The sequence below is a fragment of the Podarcis vaucheri genome (assembly GCF_965113315.1).
Source record: "Podarcis vaucheri genome assembly, chromosome: 1".
NCBI lineage: Eukaryota > Metazoa > Chordata > Lepidosauria > Squamata > Lacertidae > Podarcis > Podarcis vaucheri.
Genome location: NC_138759.1, coordinates 130,275,761 through 130,294,172, shown reverse-complemented (window position 1 = coordinate 130,294,172; position 18,412 = coordinate 130,275,761). Strand labels below are relative to the sequence as shown.

The following is an 18,412-nucleotide window of genomic DNA, read 5'->3' as shown; positions in this document are numbered from 1 at the left end:
GCCAGAACAGCAAGAGGGATTGCTACTTTCACTGTGCAGCGATCCCTCTTGCTGTTCTGGCTTCTGAGATTCAGAAATTTTTTCTTGTTTTCCTCCTCCAAAAACTAGGTACATCTTATGGTCTGGTGCGTCTTACAGAGCGAAAAATACAGTATTTACTTTTTTATTCTTCAAACCTTCAGCTGTTTGAGTGTTGCACCCTTTTCTTAAAAGCCAGTTGGGATTTGCAGTGAAACAGCAAATTCAGCTCATTTGCTGAATTTGCTGAATTCCCTACTGCCAACTTTTTAAAAGCCAACCTAGAGACAATCAGAACAGGCAGCTATTAGTAGCTGCCGTATAGGGAAGAAAGTTCATTTTTTTGCTTTTTGGGTCTGGCATAGGCTGCTTTCAGCAGGATTTGCAGGAGATGACAGAGTCTCCCTGTCAAGAGTTGCTTCCACTTCCCATACTCCTGCCCCCCACCCATAATTTCTTTCATCCCACTGACATCATCACCACATCCTTGCCATATAGCTCTCAGCCAGTGCCCTCATTTTTCAAAAGGGACAACAGCACTTGCGCTTCCAGTTCTTCCTGTGGAACTCCCGGAGACTATATCAGGACCTACGATTCTTATTGGCTGTGTTGCTCATCTGCTTCCTTTTTCCAAGAGGAAAGCTATGGCTGCCGGAGAGAGAGCAGGGGCCCTTGGACTGAATTTATTTCTTTAAATTAAGCCCTACTGTGTTTCCGCCCTGAACTGAAATCAGTAAGCAACCCCAGAGCCACGGTGCCCAAACTATTAAAAGTTGCCATCTGGAGGCCAAAGAGCGCTAGAGCAGTTCCTGTCGTGCTGCAGCAGTCAAGATCTGAAGCCAAGAATCCATAAAAATGAGTCTGGAAATAATGAGGTAGAACCTCCATTTCCTTAAAAATAAAAACCCATGATTGATGTTTCCTCCTCCGAACCACAGATTTCATTATGCATTGCGATTGCAGCACCTCCTTCTCACAGCGACCTGTTTTTAAAAAGAAAATCCTGCACACAGCATTTGCCACAGAAGGTCATGAACGTTCAGAAAAGGAAGTTATCGATTAAAAAAAAAAAATGCCACCAAAAGCATTTTGCAAGAACACATTTGCAAAGCCCTGAGTTTGAAAGCAAGGGTGTAAATCCATCTTAACAAAAGGGGCTTTTCGCCTCACCCAGGATGTTTAATAATAATAATAATAATAATAATAATAATAATAATAAATTTTATTTATATCCCGCCCTCCCCAGCCGAAGCCGGGCTCAGGGCAGCTAACAACAATAAAACAGTACAACAGTACAACACAACACTCTAAAATCATTCATTATAAAATTAATACAAAACAAACCACTGGTTTAATTAGGTTCAAAAAAATATAGAACTGAACTGCATGTTCAGAACGATCTCCTGGGACTGTATCGGGGGGGGGGGAATGTTCTCCCGCACTTCTAAAACCTCCCGTCTGTTAAAAAGGAAGGCATCGAGGAGAGGTCTATCGCAATACAGCTGTAAGCTATTTCCAGATCAGCAAGCATATGGCAAGAGGCTATTTTGCCTCTCGCCATCTCATACAAGCAGAACAACAGACCGGTTGTCAGTTCATTTCCGGGCCCAACTCAAGGTGTTCACGTTACTGTTTAAAGTCCTAAATGACTTAGGCTCCGAATACCTGAAAGACTGCCTCGTTCCCTACAGACGACAGGCAAACCTGTATCAGAAATTTTTTTATGTCTTAATGCTTTACCATTTTTTTATGTAAGCTGCCCAGAGTGGCTGGGAAAACCCAGCCAGATGGGCAGAGTATAAATACAGTGGTACCTTGGGTTACATACACTTCAGGTTACAGAGTCCGCTAACCCAGAAATAGTGCTTCAGGTTAAGAACTTTGCTTCAGGATGAGAACAGAAATCGTGCAGCGGCGGCGCAGGAGCAGCAGCGGCACAGCAGCAGCAGCGGGAGGCCCCATTAGCTAAAGTGGTGCTTCAGGTTAAGAACAGTCTCAGGTTATGAACGGACCTCCGGAACAAATTAAGTACTTAACCCGAGGTACCACTCTAATAATAATAACTAGTTATAACTGGTGCCAATAACGCCAAGGTTGCAGGTTCAATCCCCGTATGGGACAACTGCATATTCCTACATTGTAGGAAATTACAATGTAGGAAATATTTGCCCAGTATGGGTTTCAAACCTACAACCCGGAGATTAAGAGTCTTGTTCTCTACCAACTGAGCTATCCTGGGAAGCCAGGTCAAGAGAAGACTTCTTTTTCCACATGCTATTTTTCCATGCGCAGGGCTTTTATAAAAACAACAACAAACAAACACTGGGGAGAATTCCAACATGCAGTCCTCCCCCAATAGTACAGTGGTACCTCTGGATGCGAACGGGATCCATTCCAGAGCCCCATTCACATCCAGAAGCAAACACAACCCGCGTCCACGCGTCTGCACATGCTCGGGTCCCGATTTGCCGCTTCTGCGCAGGCACGTGACGTCATTTTGACCGTCTGCGCATGTGCGAGAGGCGAAACCCGGAAGTAACGCGCTCCGTTACTTCCGGGTCGCCGCAGCGCGCAACCTGAAAATACTTATCCTGAAGCTACTTCAACCCAAAGTATGATTGTACAATATACCTGAAGGGAAGACTGGCATGCTCTGGTCCATGGGGTCACGAAGAGTCGGACACGACTAAATGACTAAACAACAACATACCTGAAGGAGCGTCTCCACCCGCACCGTTCAGCCCAATCACTGAGGTCCAGTGCTAAGGGCTTTCTGGCGGTTCTCTAACTACGAGAGGTGAAGTTACAGGGAACCAGGTAGAGGGCCTTCTTGGTAGTGGCGCCTGCCCTGTGGAACACCCTCCCATCAGATGTCAAGGAAATAAACAACTATCTGACTTTTAGAAGACATCTGAAGGTAGCCCTGTTTAGGGAAGCTTTTAATATTTGATGAATTATTGTATTTCAATATTTTGCTGGAGGCCACCCAGAGTGGCTGGGGAAACCCAGCCAGATGGGCGGGATATGTATGTATGTAAGTAAGGTAAAGGGACCCCTGACCGTTAGGTCCAGTCGTGACCGACTCTGGGGCTGCGGCGCTCATCTCGCTTTATTGGCCGAGGGAGCCGGCGTACAGCTTCTGGGTCATGTGGCCAGCATGACTAAGCTGCTTCTGGTGAACCAGAGCAGCGCACGGAAACGCCGTTTACCTTCCCGCTGGAGCACGTTTATCTACTTGCACTTTAACGTGCTTTTGAACTGCTAGGTTGGCAGGAGCAGGGACTGAGCAACGGGAGCTCACCCCATCACAGGGATTCGAACCGCCAACCTTTTGGTCAGCAAGCCCTAGACTCTGTGGTTTAACCTACAGCGCCACCCGCATCCCTATGTATGTATGTATGTATGTATGTATAAATAAGTAAATTATTATTATTATTATTACAGCCCAACCATCCATTTAGAAACACATGGCAAAATCAGCTGGAAGGGAAGAGGAAAGACAGAAATGGATAAAGTTACTTGTGTTTCCATACTTATAGGGCAACGGCCAAGTCGAGCTGTCATGTAACACCACACCGAGCGCATACAGCACGAGAGTCTGAAACGAAATGAAAAATGCATCACTTTAGCCAGGTCAGATGACACACCACATTTGTCGCACACAAACGGTGCACCCTAGCAGACCACTGCGGGCTTTGCAGAGGGATTCTGTACCTCTCAACAGGTCTTTCTCCCAAGCAAACTGGTACAGGATGTCAACTGAATAAGCTTTATTCATGCAAAATCCAGCCACCTTGCAGAATGAATTTGAAGTGAACCAGTCTCATTTCCAGTTGTTAAATTTGAAAGGAGTGGTTTTTTTTTTTTGGGGGGGGGGTATTTTGCTAGTGAAAGCAGAACATCTGCTAGGAAGCCAGCAATAATACATTGCTGTTATTGGGAGGGGGTGTGTGTGGAATATATTTGAATGAAGGAATGCAAAAAAACAAAAAAAACCCAGGCCCTGCAGGCTTCGTTTTATGAATGGAAATAAGATAGAAACTTCTAGGCAAGCTGATTAAAAGAAGACTGATGGAAGACGTCTTATTCTAGTTTGTCTTTCAGATTGGCTCATTTGAGGCTTCCCTTCGGATGTGAGGAATGATTTGAAGCTCTCTGCTAAAGCGGACATCAGGATACAATCCTGAGCATGCTTACCTAGAGAAAAGTGGGGTTTGGCTCCAAGCAAGCACAGCTTGGTCCTGCCAACCTAGCAGTTCAAAAGCACATCATGTGCAAGTAGATAAATAGGTACCGCTCCAGCAGGAAGGTAAACAGCGTTTCCGTGTGCTGCTCTGGTTCGCCAGAAGTGGCTTAGTCATGCTGGCCACATGACCCGGAAGCTGTCTGCGGACAAACGCCGGCTCCCTTGGCCAATAAAGCGAGATGAGCGCCGCAACCCCAGAGTCAGTCCCTTTACCTTTACCTTTAAGCACAGCTTGAGGGAGGGGGTCAGGATGAGGGAGGATGTGAATGGACCATTTAAATCAGGGGTCAGCAACCTTTTTCAGCCGTAGGCCGGTCCACCGTCCCTCAGACCATGTGGTGGGCCGGACTATATTTTTTTTTGGGGGGAGGGGGAAAATAATGAACAAATTCCTATGCCCGACAAATAACCCAGAGATGCATTTTAAATAAAAGGACACATTCTACTCATGTAAAAACAGGCTGATTCCCAGGCCGTCCGCGGACCGGATTGAGAAGGCGATTGGGCTGCATCCAGCCCCCGGGCCCAAGGTTGCCTACCCTTGATTTAAATGAAGGAAGTAACCATAGCTTGGGTGATACAGGAAACCAAGGTTACTTAGGAGATTTCCTTTTAAATTGTGGTTTACACGAAGGGTCTGACAGCGGTGATCTGATAGCCTGGCTTACTGGAAAAAGAACACCCTGGTTTCTTAACCTCATGCATAAACCTCTACCTAAGCATTCCTATAATAAAAACAAAATATTAGCTTTCATCCATAGGAAAGGGAGACTTTTTTAAAAAAAACTTTTTTAAAAAAATAAATTTTATTAAGGCTTATAGAGGAAAAATACAAAACTTAGTATATTCCCCTGTTTTTGAACCAAACTAAGACTTTGATCTAGATTCAATAAAAACATAAAAAGGGGGGGGAGAGAAATAGAGAAAGAAAGAAAGAAAGAAAGAGGGAGGTTAAAAGAGAAAGATCGAAAAATAAGATTCAGAAAGTAAAGAACTTCTGATTTTTCCTATGTCTGCTATGTAAAAACAATATTCGCTTCATCCAATCCAATATAAAGGTAAAGGTAAAGGGACCCCTGACCATTAGGTCCAGTCGTGGCTGACTCTGGGGTTGCGGCGCTCATCTCGCTTTATTGGCCAAGGGAGCCGGTGTACAGCTTCCGGGTCATGTGGCCAGCATGACTAAGCCACTTCTGGCGAACCAGAGCAGCCCACGAAAACGCCATTTACCTTGCCGCCGGAGGTATTTATCTACTTGCAACTTGACATGCTTTCGAACTGCTAGGTTGGCAGGAGCAGGGACCGAGCAACGGGAGCTCACCCCGTCGCGGGGATTCGAACCGCTGACCTTCTGATCGGCAAGTCCTAGGCTCTGTGGTTTAACCCGCAGCGCCACCCACGTCCCTAATCCCATATAACACCCAACAAATCCACTTTCTATGAGCAAACAGTATTTTCAGTCCTCAAATCTAAATATCGTTATTTCTTTTTCACGCAAAACCTCTCTGAGACGTTTCCAACCTTTAACAAATGTTAACAATGACTTTTCTCTGATTAAAGGAAAGGGAGGCTTTGAGCGCTGGCTTCCAGTCCTACCTCTTTGGGAATAATATGCTGGTCAACGCTGCCCTCCAGCTCTTGCAGCCGAGCAGCAATTGGGGTCAGTTTTGATGTCCTCACCGTCTCACACAGAACCTGCCGGCAATATCTGCAAACAGAGAAACCCATTGCAAGCCTTTCGTTTGAAGCAAGAAAAAGGCGGCAACAACAATGAAAACCCCATCGGACACACTTCTTCAGACTCCTGAAGCTGGCTTCTTAGATTCTGTAAGGGCAAAAACCAAGGGCTTCATGTTAAGTTACAGCGCAACTTGTATCAGGATCAATCCATTAGCATACAAATTGCATTTCAACTGGCCAGAACACAGACACAAAACATTCCCAAATTGCTATCCATGCTTTGAAGAAAAGAAGCACAGATTCTGATGTGGGGCTCACGTACTCCATGCCCATTCATTCGTACTTCATTCAGTTCCACTTCTGCTCCATGGATCAGCTTAAAAATCAGGGCCTAATGTTACAAGCTTGCCTCCTAACCAGGGTTTGCAAACCCACTTCAGTTCTGGTTTGTGTTGACCATGGTTATAGCTGGACTTAATCAAAACGTAGAAAGGAGGAAGCAAATTGGTGTAAGAGAGGGTAACAGAAGGAGTGCAAGGTCAGTCTGGATGACCGGCTTCTTGAGCGTTCATCCTGATTTGTTTGCATAAAACTCGTGGGAAGATTGTAAGGCCTTCATTCAGATTTGTTTGCAGAGAGGCTATATGATGACATTGCATCAAGCCAACTGCAATCCAAATTCGCCCGGGACTTTTCCTATCACTTTCTTTACTGCAAGAAGTCAGGTGTCTGCTTGGAAGTAGGTCTGCTGCACATAGCTGCCAACTTACAGATTTGAAAATAAGGGACCAGCAGCCTCAAAAATAAGGGATCAGCAGCCAAAATAAGGGATTTTAGTCAACCAGCTCCTTTCCTTTTCCCCCATAACAGTCAATCGAAGCAGCCTCCAAAACAAATCCAAAAGCCCCCCCCATGAGATCACCGCCCGCTATTGAACTCAACCAGTTCCTTTCCTTTTCCCCCATGAGCCCCCGCTCCAGACAGACCTTTTCCCCGGCAAAGGTGAGTGGGCCGTCAATGACGTATCCATCCGATTCTGAGCAAAGGTATGTTCAACTTCTGAGCCAAAGGCAGAAAGCCCAGCCAGCAGCCAAACGAAGCCTCAAGCGGTGGTTCCCACAGCGCAGCAACCCGGCAAAGGGGATGCAGCAAGGAAAACCACAGTCACCTCTCCACTGGGAAGCGCTGAGCAAAGGCGAGTCCCCAGGTAACGCGGCTGATTTGATCGGCACAAGGCATGCAAGCTCCACCCCCCAGTCGTTCTTAGACTCCTTATTGGGTGAGCAACACAGCCAAGCAACACAGTTGGAGCCTCCCTCCTTCCTGGCCGGCAGGGAGGGAGGGAGAGGAGCTGCTTCCTTTGAAACCCAGGAATTTTACGGGATATCATCAATTCAGGACAGCAATGGGAAACGGTGCTGGGATAAGGGAGTTTCCCGCCAAATAAGGGACGGTTGACAGCTATACTGCTGCACACAAGCGCCAAATCGTCTTTAATGGCACAAGCTGAATTTGCCTGTGTGAGATTCCTACACACCAAATCGCAACAGCGTGGAAGAGGTCCAGGGGTGCGTGGTACAATCCTGCTCTCAAAACTGGTTAGGTTACCAGGAAAGTTGTAGCTGTTGAGTCCCAAGCACAGCCCTAAAAAACACACACAACCAAGTGAATACCTGAGTTGCTCAATTTTCACAGGTGTAACTGGACCTTTTCCAAGAACTTGGTCCATCTCCTTGTAAAGCTTCTCCTGAATTTCTTTTGAGGTAGTCAAGAAATAAACTGCCCAGGTGCACACTGTTATATAAAAAAAAGAAAAAGACGAGAGGATATGTTAAGTCAGCAACTTCTTCCTTTTGATTTACAGTTCCTGTACGGTAGCTAAGAAAAGAAAGCAAAAACGCAGAATGTAAAGATCAGATCATACGAAGCAGTGCTACCCACAAAGAGGAAACAGCTGTTCTGGGGAAATGAAAATATCTGCTTGCAAAAACCAGAAGGACATTTCAAAAGCCTAAAGAGTTCTTTTGAAGTATGGCTGCTACTTAGCAATTATGGAGTGCTTTCGCCTAAGTGCGCCACAGGTAAGATTCAGCCAGCGCTATAACCACCCTGTAAAAAGTAGACAATTATTATTATTATTCCCACATTGTAGGTGGAGGCTGGGGAGATAGTAGCTTGCTGAAAGCTATCCAGTGAGTTTAAAGCAGAGCCCAGATTTAGATGATAGACTTCTAGCTCATAGCCCCTATGCTAGAATAGCTTTTGAAAGAGTTGGAAATCTCTAGAGCAGGGATATGGATCATTCCCACGGGCTGGCCATTTTGACAGGCGGGTGGGAGACTGCCTACCTGTCAATCAACTGACATCGCTATGGTGTCAGGCAACCAATTTTTCCTTTGCAGCATGGCGAACCGCGCGGGGGGGGGGGGGACTAAGCCAAGTGAGGCTTAATGTTTCCACCTATCTGCAACTTCAAGCCTGTAGAAGTTTCCCCATGCCCCATTTAGGGCAGGGGTCAGCTGCACGAAAGCCTTCTTAGACTTTACCGATTGGTAGGGTGAGCGTTGCTCCCAGAGAGGGAGGAAGGAGTCAAAAGACACCAAGGTTGATTCAGAGAAAGAGTTCTTGATTTCCGCTCTCCGGAGTAGCAGAAAGGCACTTGCGTGGTCAGTTCACAGAAAGTCCGAAGAAAGAGAAATTTCACACAGTATATATATCCTCCAGGCACCCTCTTCCCCCTTCCCCAGGAATCCAGCCTCGTACGTTCATACACGTAAGTTGACATCCATGACCATAAACAGATGTTCCTGTTCCTGTACTCTTATCTTGGGGTTAAGAGGGTCACTCAGCTATAGGAGTTTCCCTTGACGCCATCTCTATCTCCAGCTGTGGGGGCTGACAGACCCTGTCTTGCAGAGTCTGTGGGTCAGTGTGTCAGGATATTTACAACCTACAAGATAAGATAAGCCCCAGCTCTGCCGTCCCGTCTCCACTTCGGAACTAGCAAGGCCATCCATTAAGCGTCATGGACTGATAAAGGAGAGGGTTTTGTTTATACAGCTGGGTTCTTGTTATACATTGGCTCAAGTGCTCAAGTTAATGGTTTTTAGCTAATGGACCCTTGGAGAAGGAAAAATGGGGATTTTGGGGCCCGTTTCAGACTGACTGCACAGTCAGGCTTTAGATTTGGGAAACGCATTCCTTCAGCACTACCGAGAGCTCCATTATCCCAGCTGGCTTGTTCGTACCACTGATCTGCTGACAGTCTGTGATAGCAAGCCTCCCTCGCTGGCACACAACAAAAAGCGTACTTTTAAGGCTCATGATCATGCATCTGCAGTCATGTCTCTACCTGCACCATGCCCAATGGCATGTACAGCATCGGATATGGGGCAGTTGGCTGTGGTTTGGAGAAAATGGCTTCATGTGATGAATGGTGACCAATCTCACCCCTACTCAAGCCACCTCAATCAAGTGAAACCTGATTCTGATTGTTGTTGTTTAGTCGTGTCCGACTCTTCGTGACCCCATGGACGCCAGGCACTCCTGTCTTCCACTGCCTCCCGCAGTTTGGTCAAACTCATGCTGGTAGCTTCGAGAACACTGTCCAACCATCTCGTCCTCTGTCGTCCCCTTCTCCTTGTGCCCTCCATCTTTCCCAACATCAGGGTCTTTTCCAGGGAGTCTTCTCTTCTCATGAGGCGGCCAAAGTATTGGAGCCTCAGCTTCAGGATCTGTCCTTCTAGTGAGCACTCAGGGCTGATTTCCTTAAGAATGGATAGGTTTGATCTTCTTGCAGTCCATGGGACTCTCAAGAGTCTCCTCCAGCACCATAATTAAAAAGCATCAATTCTGATTCTGATATAATGATCAAAATAATATTCTGTCCTTCATCAGGGCTCAGTATGTGGGGATTTCCTATTTTATCTTTGGGACAACTCTACAAGGTAGGTTAGCCTGGAAAGGCAATGACCCAAAGTCGTCCATTTTAATTAATTAAATTTCTGTACCATCCTTCATGCAAGGATCACAGGGCAGCTGGCAATATTAAGCTTCATGGCTGAGCAGTGATTTGAACCCAAGACTTCCTAGTCCTAATTCACCAACCATAGTATGTTGCAAGAACTGGACATGGAGGAAGGGTTTAATTTCCTTCTTGGGCACAAATCACCCCAGGTATAAGATAAGCTCACAGGTGTAGAGTTAGCCAAGCCAGCTGATTAAGGCATGTCAGTTCATTGGTCAATCAGTGGGTTTGCCTGGGAGTCGGAGTCTGTGTTAAGTCTTGAATTGCTGCATCAACAGAAATATTTGTATATATCTGTATCTGCAAAGCCGACAAGCTGTATGCCTGTATCAATGTCTGGAACTGTATTACTGAAGCCTTATCTTCTGCCCCAGTAAACTATTTTGGACTTCAAGCTGCCTCTGTGTGGAGAATGGAACTAGGCGCAACTTCTGCTACATGGGTCTCACTTCAGAGTCCCAACATAATACACTCTTTGGCGTTGATCACCTATGACTAGGCTTGGTCCTATGGGCAACTTTCTACATTTCCATTGGCCTAGGACCTTGAAGAGTAAAATCTATTGTGCCTTGAGTTTTCACAGGCACAAGCCTACGCCCGTCAGTTGCACAACGCTTTATGTTCCGTTTTGTGTACTTACACTTAGCTGTGATTATGGACCCTGCCAGCGAGAATATCATTGTGTCTTCCAAAATCTAGGAAACAAAGTCTGGTTCAAGGAGACCGAATCAGTACATGGTAAAAATTGTCACTATCCCATCCAAAATCTTGGCTGAGGGGACAAATAATAAAATAGCAGGACCTGAGTAATTGCTCTAGTTATTAATAGTCTATATTCTAAATAGTTTGTTTAGAACAGTGTTTCCCAACCTTTTTTGGGCAACGGCACACCTGTTTAAGGAAAAAAATCTCGCGGCACACCACCATTACAGCCCCGTGACGTCAGCGCGCAGCGTCACGCCGGGAGGGACGCATGAAAGTGAAAGTTTTTTCCCTCCCCCTTGCCGGGGAACCTCCAAGCTTTGGGGGTGGGAGGAGGCAGCAGAGCGAGGGACTGAGGGACGGCGGCAACTGAGGCGGCGGCGGCTGTTGTGGTGGTGGCGGCGATAGCGGGCGGAGGAGGGGGCGGCGGCGGGGCTTGAGGAGCCGTCGCCGGGAGTTGCTGCTGCTGTTGTTGCTGCTGCTGCCCGGACATGCCGGCCTCCTCCTCCTCCGCTGTCTCGCGCTCCTCCCTTTTGCACGCGCTGCCCCGCCGCTCGGCACCACCACCGCGGAGCCGCCCCCGGCTCGACGCGGATCCTCGCCGCCGCCGCCTCTCACCGCCCGACTCGCCCGCCTCCCTCCCACGGCACACCAGCCAATGTCTCACGGCACAGTAGTGTACCGCGGAACACCGGTTGGGAAACACTGGTTTAGAAGATGTAAAAAAATAATAATATTAGGACCTGGAATTAATTCTATACTTGTTAATTACAGATATAGTAGGAAAAACTTGGGAACAGCAGGAATGACTTATCTTCCATAGCCCCTTTACAGATGTTCTGAGTAGAAAAAATGTGCAACGTCACGCAAACATTCAAAAACCTACACACACACACAAAGAGCCCTCATATTTGTGTACCACTGTGTTCAATAGTGTGCACAGTGGTACCTTAGTTCTCAAACGCTGAAAACCTAGAAGTAAGTGTTCTGGTTTTTGAACGTTTTTCAGAAGCTTAACGTCCAATGCAGCTGTCTGCTATTGTTTCCAGAGCACCTGCACCAATCAGAAGCTGCGCCTTGGTTTTCGAACATTTCGGAAGTCAAATGGACTTCCGGAACTGATTAAGGTTGGCGCTTTTGCTATTTATTTTGTGTTTTTGAGGCTTTTTCGGTTAATTTGTTTTTGTGACTCTGTGGAACCCAGTTCAGCTACTGATTGATTGATTGTGTGACTGCGGAAATGGATAAAAGCCCCCCATCCAAACAATGACTATCATCACTGCAGGTAAGAAAAAAATAATAATTTTAATTTTTATAATCTACAATACTGTCTTTTTTATTTTATAGTACAGTACATTGATTATTGCTTTCATTTTATGGATCAATGATTTTGTTAGATAGTAAAATTCATGTTAAATTGCTGTTAAATTCATGTTAAATTGCCGTTTTAGGGGTTGTTTTTAAAAGTCTGGAACGGATTAATCCATTTTACATTACTTTCTATGGGAAAGCGCGCCTTGGTTTTGGAACGGACTTCTGGAACAGATTAAGTTTGAGAACCAAGGTACCACTGTACCAGCGAAGGTGCTCAACTGCTGAGGTGGTCAAATGGCTAATGAGCTGCTCTATGGAGCAAGTGTCGTACATTCGAATCTCAGGATCACCCTCTCTTTTGCTCCCGACATGAGTGGCTTTTCAAACTGGCAAGGGGGCCCCAACCCTGTCCCTTTCCCCTGAGTGGGGTTTGAACTCAAGTTGGTGTCATGAATGCTGTGCCTTATTAAAGGTCCCAGTCTGCTTGCCCAAAGGGTCTTCCTTCGGACAAGCAATGACCTTGCCAAGGAACATGCTCACTTGACTTGAGTTGGTGGTTCCCTTCAGGGAGGAAATCATGCGTGGAACAGAAGGTGCTTCTGACTCATTCAGGAGGACGAGTCACAGCAGCGGCCTTTAAATGCCGGCTGCTCAAGGATTCCAAGATGGCGGCCTGAGGTTCAAACTTGGAACCTGAAAGGCTTGGATCTGCATGCCTTGCAAGCCGCGGGCTAGCCACTCCCCCACAAAGGTCAACGCTGCATGGAGCCATGTTAAGCAGACGTAGCTGCTTCAAACGCTTCTCTCGGGACAAAAGCAAAGAGAGCAATCAAATGGAAATCTATCAACCGTATTTTTCGCTCCATAGGGCGCACCGGACCATAGGGCGCACCTAGTTTTTAGAGGGGGAAATCAAGAAAAAAAATCTTATTTCCCCCCCAGCCCCAAAGAGCAGCGTACAGGCTGTGCGCAACCTCCCCCTGCCGGAGGGGTTGCGCACGGCTATGGCACAAGCCAAGACAGCGAGCAGGATCCATCCCGCTCACTGTCTTGGCTTGTGCCATAGCCGCGCGCAACCCCTCCGGCAGGAGAGGCTGCGCGGGGCTAAAGAAGCCATAGCCGCGTGTAGCCTCTCCCTGCCGGAGGGGCTGCACGCGGCTATCCCTGAAGCCTTACGAGCGCAGCGCAAGTTCCCCTTGCGCTCCTCAGGCTTTGGGTTCCTTTTGCTGAAGCCGGGAGAGCAAGACTCTCCTGGCTTCAGCAAAAGGAACCTGAAGCCTCCAGAACGCAGCGGTAACTCGCTCTGCGCTCCAAAGGCTTAAGGGGGCTATCCCTGAAGCCTGGAGAGTGAGAGGGGTCGGTGCGCACCGACGCCTCTCACCCTCCAGGCTTCAGCGAAAGCAACGCGAAGCCTCCGGAGCGCGGAGGGAGCACTCCCTCTGTGCTTTGGAGGCTTTGCGTTGCTATCGCTGAAGCCAAGGAGCCTGCATTCACTCCCTAGGATGCACACACATTTCCCCTTAATTTTTGGAGGGGAAAAAGTGCGTCCTATAGAGCGAAAAATACGGTATTTAAAGCTTCAAGGTTGCAAAAGGAGAAAACCCTCCCCCGCCCCTCTCTCTTCCTCTCTCGGATGAAGATTAAAATCGGGAGAAACAATGCTGGCAATTAAATTAATCAAGCCCAGCAGAATGCAATTACCAGCGGGTCTAGCGGGACTTCCATTAATGGTTAATTACAGCACAGATGTAGATACCTGCTTGTCGCTCAGCTTCCCCTGCAGTAAAGCGTCTATGAAGATGTCTCGGCTGAGATTCTTCCCCTGCCGTTCTTTTATGACTTTCTTCAAGACCAACTCCATGTCCATCAGAGCTTCGGGCACAGGAAAACAAAACAGTTCTTTCATTAGCCGGCAGAGGACACTGTCTCAGAGTCCGCCTTGACACACCCTGCCAGGCGGTTTGCAGTCCGCTCCTTCGTGAGGGCTGCTTCATCATCATCATAATAATAATAATAATAATAATAATAATAATAATAATAATAATATCTTTATTGTCATTGCCCCCTTCGGGGACAACGAAATTACTTGACTGCTCCATAAAAACACTAATTAAACAATACAATATAATACAGCAAGGGAGATTAGATGACTTTCAAAGTCCGGGCTTCCCATTCAGGGCTGAGATCGCTCTGGAGAAGAAGCTGTTCTTAAGACGGCTCGTTCCTGTCTTCATCGTCCTGTATCTCTGTCCCAACGGCAAGAGCTCGAAGAGACAGTGACCAGGATGCGATGGATCTTTTACTATGTCCAGTGCCTTCCTATGGCACCTTGTGGCAGAAATCTGCTCTAAGGTGGAGAGTGGGCAGCCAACAATGCTCTCTGCTGCCTTAACAACCCTGCACAACCCCATCCTGTCCTGGGTAGTACAGCTTCCGTACCACACACATAAGCCATAAGTGAGCATGCTCTCAATGGCACAGTGATAGAAGGCAAGCAGCAGTTTCTGCGGAAGATGGTTTTTCCTTAGTATTCTCAAAAAATACAGTCTCTACTGCGCCTTCTTCACAAGCCCCCTTGTGTTGACACTCCAGGACAGATCCTCTTGTAATTCAATGCCCAAAAATCTGAACGTTGTTACCCTCTCCACACAGACCCCACCAATCAAAAGTGGCTGGACGTTGCTCTTCTGTCTCCTAAAGTCCACCACAAGCTCCTTTGTCTTCCTTGTATTTATGAGCAAGTTGTTAGCTCTGCACCACTCTATCAGCCGCTCCACCTCATCTCTATAATCCGTTTCACCCTCCCTTTCAGGGATGAGCCCAATTACAGTTGTGTCATTCATGCGTTACAGATCACGCGTGGGGAACCTTTGGACCTTCAGATGTTGAAGAACGACAACTCCCATCATTCCTGGCCATTCCCCGGTGCTGATGGGAGTTGGAGCTCAGCAGAATCCGAAGGACCAACAGTTCCCTGCAGCTGCTGTAGATTAAATGAGCGGCTTGAAAGCAGCTCTGCAGATCTCTTTCTCCAAAGCCCTCTTCACTGTGGAACGGCACCTGCTGCCTCCAACCCAAAACATCATTAAGTGGGTATATCTTCTCGAAGGGGAGCCTACAGAGCCATATGCATGTATATGGGGGGGGGATGAGCCAGTGTGGTGTAGTGGTTAAGAGCGATAGACTTGTAATCTGGGGAACCGGGTTCGCGTCTCCGCTCCTCCACATGCAGCTGCTGGGTGACCTTGGGCCAGTCACACTTCTCTGAAGTCTCTCAGCCCCACTCACCTCACAGAGTGTTTGTTGTGGGGGAGGAAGGGAAAGGAGAATGTTAGCCGCTTTGAGACTCCTTCGGGTAGTGATAAAGCGGGATATCAAATCCAAACTCTTCTTCTTCGTCTTCTTTGCATAACAAAAGTCTCAGCTTAAAGGTAAAGGGACCCCTGACCATTAGGTCCAGTCGTGGCTGACTCTGGGGTTGTGGCACTCATCTCACTTTATTGGCCGAGGGAGCTGGCGTACAGCTTCCGGGTCATGTGGCCAGCATGACTAAGCCACTTCTGGCGAACCAGAGCAGCGCACGGAAACGCCGTTTACCTTCCCGCCAGAGTGGTACCTATTTATCTACTTGCACTGGTGTGCTTTTGAACTGCTAGTTGGGCAGGAGAAGGGATGGAGCAACGGGAGCTCACCCCGTCGTGGGGATTCGAACCGCCAACCTTCTGATCGGCAAGCCCTAGGCTTGGTGGTTTAACCCACAGTGCCACCCGCATCCCTCAATTCTCAGCTTACCAAAGACTTATTAGATACAAATATAAAAGTGTTCTCAAAAATGTACGAACTGTTGTTGGAGTGGGAAACTAAAGAGGAATCTGTGAAATCGAGCATGATTAAGCGGGCACAAGACGCAGGTCACAATATCGATTATGAATTATGGGGAAAGTTGTGGCAAATAAATATGAATTTTATGGTAAGTTATGCGATGAAAGAAAAGAGGAAAATGGCTCACAGATGGTATTCAGCACCCACCAGTTTGGTGAAAATGTCTAAAAAAGAAAAAAGGTGTATGCTGGAAGTGTAATGAAAATGAGGGATCTTTCCCCCCCCCCATGTGGTTGTCCTGTAAAATAATTAAGGAATATTGGGAAACTATATATAATGAATTAAAAAAAGATACTTAAAAAAAACTTCCCCCAACACACCTGAGATTTTCCTCTTGGGGATGGTAACAATGGAAGCCCCCAAAAAACTCAAAATAGTTTATTACTATACGCCACAGCCACAGCTAGAACCTTATTGGCACAAAGGTGGAGAAGAAGTCTAGTACCCACTAAGGAAGAATGGCAGTGTAAAATGTTTGAATATGCTGAACTGGCTGGTCTGACGAACAGGATAAGAGAAAACAAAGATAAAGAATATAAGAAGGAATGGATAATGTTTATTGAATATTTTAAGAACGAGTATAGACAAATAAGAGAGGGATGCGGGTGGCACTGAGGGTTAAACCACAGAGCCTAGGACTTGCTGATCAGAAGGTTGGCAGTTCGAATCCCCGCGACGGGGTGAGCTCCCATTGCTCGGTCCCTGCTCCTGCCAACCTAGCATTTCAGAAGTCAAAGTGCAAGTAGATAAATAGGTACCGCTCCAGCGGGAAGGTGAACGGTGTTTCCATGCGCTGCTCTGGTTCGCCAGAAGCGGCTCAGTCATGCTGGCCACATGACCCGGAAGCTGTACGCTGGCTCCCTCCCTTCGTATTTGGTACGAAGTTGTAAGTGGGAAGGGGGAGGGGTTAAATATGTGCTCTGTTCCTCTTTTTTGGAAAATGCAATTTATTAAAAATATATATAGCATGGAAAAGCTGGAGGAGGGGATGAAGCATTTCTTACACCCCTAGCAAATAATGAATAAATCTGTGATTGTCTTTCTACGCTTCCTCCCATACAAGGCAGCTGAATACTGAGCCACAACATTCCTAAAGTTACAAACCACTCCAAGTCTAAGTACGGTATTTTTAGCCGCCATCCATCTTGGACTCTGAAGAGGTGGAATCTGAGCTAAGCACATCCCTTTGCATGCAGCTCCCCTTTGGAGCAGAGAGTGCATTGTCAAGAGATCTCAGCATCACTTTCTTGGCACGTAAATGCAGACGTGGTTTATTGCTTACTGTGCCCTTTTGAAAAATGTGTGTGTGTGTGTGAGAGAGAGAATAATAATAGCTACCAGGGATCCCGTTGCTAGACTAACGCTTCCATCATCCCCGATGGCAGGCCATGCTATCGGGGGGTTATAGAAGTTGGGGGTTCAACAACATACAGTCGTACCTTGGTTCTCAAACATACCGTATTTTTTTGCTCTATAAGACTCACTTTTCCCCTCCTTAAAAGTAAGGGGAAATGTGTGTGCGTCTTATGGAGCGAATGCAGGCTGCGCAGCTATCCCAGAAGCCAGAACAGCAAGAGGGATTGCTGCTTTCACTGCGCAGCGATCCCTCTTGCAGTTCTGGCTTATGGGATTCAGAATATTTTTTTTCTTGTTTTCCTCCTCCAAAAACTAGTCGCGTCTTGTGGTCTGGTGCGTCTTATAGAGCGAAAAATACGGTAATCTGTTCCGGACGTCCGTTCGACTTCCGAAATGTTCGAAAACCAAGGTGCGGCTTCCGATTGGCTGCAGGAGCTTCCTGCACTCAAGCCAAAGCCACATCAGACATCCAGCTTCCAAAAAATGTTCGAAAACCAGAACACTTACTTCTGGGTTTTCAGCGTTTGGGAGTTCCAAGGCATTTGAGAACCAAGATATGACTGTATTGTGGGTCACCAGGTAGCCGCTCTCAGACTAAACCAATAACCAGAGTCTCTCCCCTGCCTACAGATACGAAAAGTATTGCACAAAATGTGCCCAGTTTATTTTAAAGTGTAAAGGCCTTTGGCTGTGTGCAATCCACTTAATGGGCACACCGATTTGTTGAGTGGGAAGATGAATGAAGAGAGGGATTATTGGACTGGTTCAAGAACCACGTGTTCTTAGCTGCGTGTAGTTCACCTCGGTAAGGCAAACGATCTGATGTAATAGCTGCATTGGACAACAAGCTGCCTGCAAAGGACAGCACAAAGTATTTGAAAAGTTATTTGAAAAGTCCTGCCTTATTCAATTTGCCAGAGGCTGTACTACAGTAGATTGCTGGAGCAATACCTCCAGGGCTCCTGGAAGTTCTGCTTAAAATCAAACTACCCTTAACCTCACATTTTTAAGCCTCTCTCAGCAGTGGCAGGGGTGAAGTTTTTCTTTCTTTCTTGTGAAAACGGTTAAAAGAGAAGCAAATCCAGGGCAATGGTCTGAAGACATTCTGATTTGAAGGCCTATTGATTTGAAGACATTCTGGGCAAATCCTGTGAAATAGGCAAGCATACCTCGACGATTGAAGAATG

At 46.8% G+C, this 18,412-nt stretch overlaps 1 protein-coding gene across 1 annotated transcript in view; it reads right to left on the bottom strand.

Annotated features, from left to right (window-relative positions):
• Nucleotides 1-18,412, bottom strand: part of CYP20A1 (cytochrome P450 family 20 subfamily A member 1) — a 343,026-nt gene that overhangs the window by 308,222 nt on the left and 16,392 nt on the right. The window contains exons 7-11 of the mRNA XM_082199004.1: nucleotides 13,744-13,859; nucleotides 10,612-10,666; nucleotides 7,618-7,738; nucleotides 5,861-5,972; nucleotides 3,552-3,616 (exon numbers count right to left, since the gene is read on the bottom strand). Of these exons, the coding sequence (XP_082055130.1) occupies nucleotides 3,552-3,616; nucleotides 5,861-5,972; nucleotides 7,618-7,738; nucleotides 10,612-10,666; nucleotides 13,744-13,859 (469 nt within the window). The remainder of the gene's footprint in view (nucleotides 1-3,551; nucleotides 3,617-5,860; nucleotides 5,973-7,617; nucleotides 7,739-10,611; nucleotides 10,667-13,743; nucleotides 13,860-18,412) is intronic.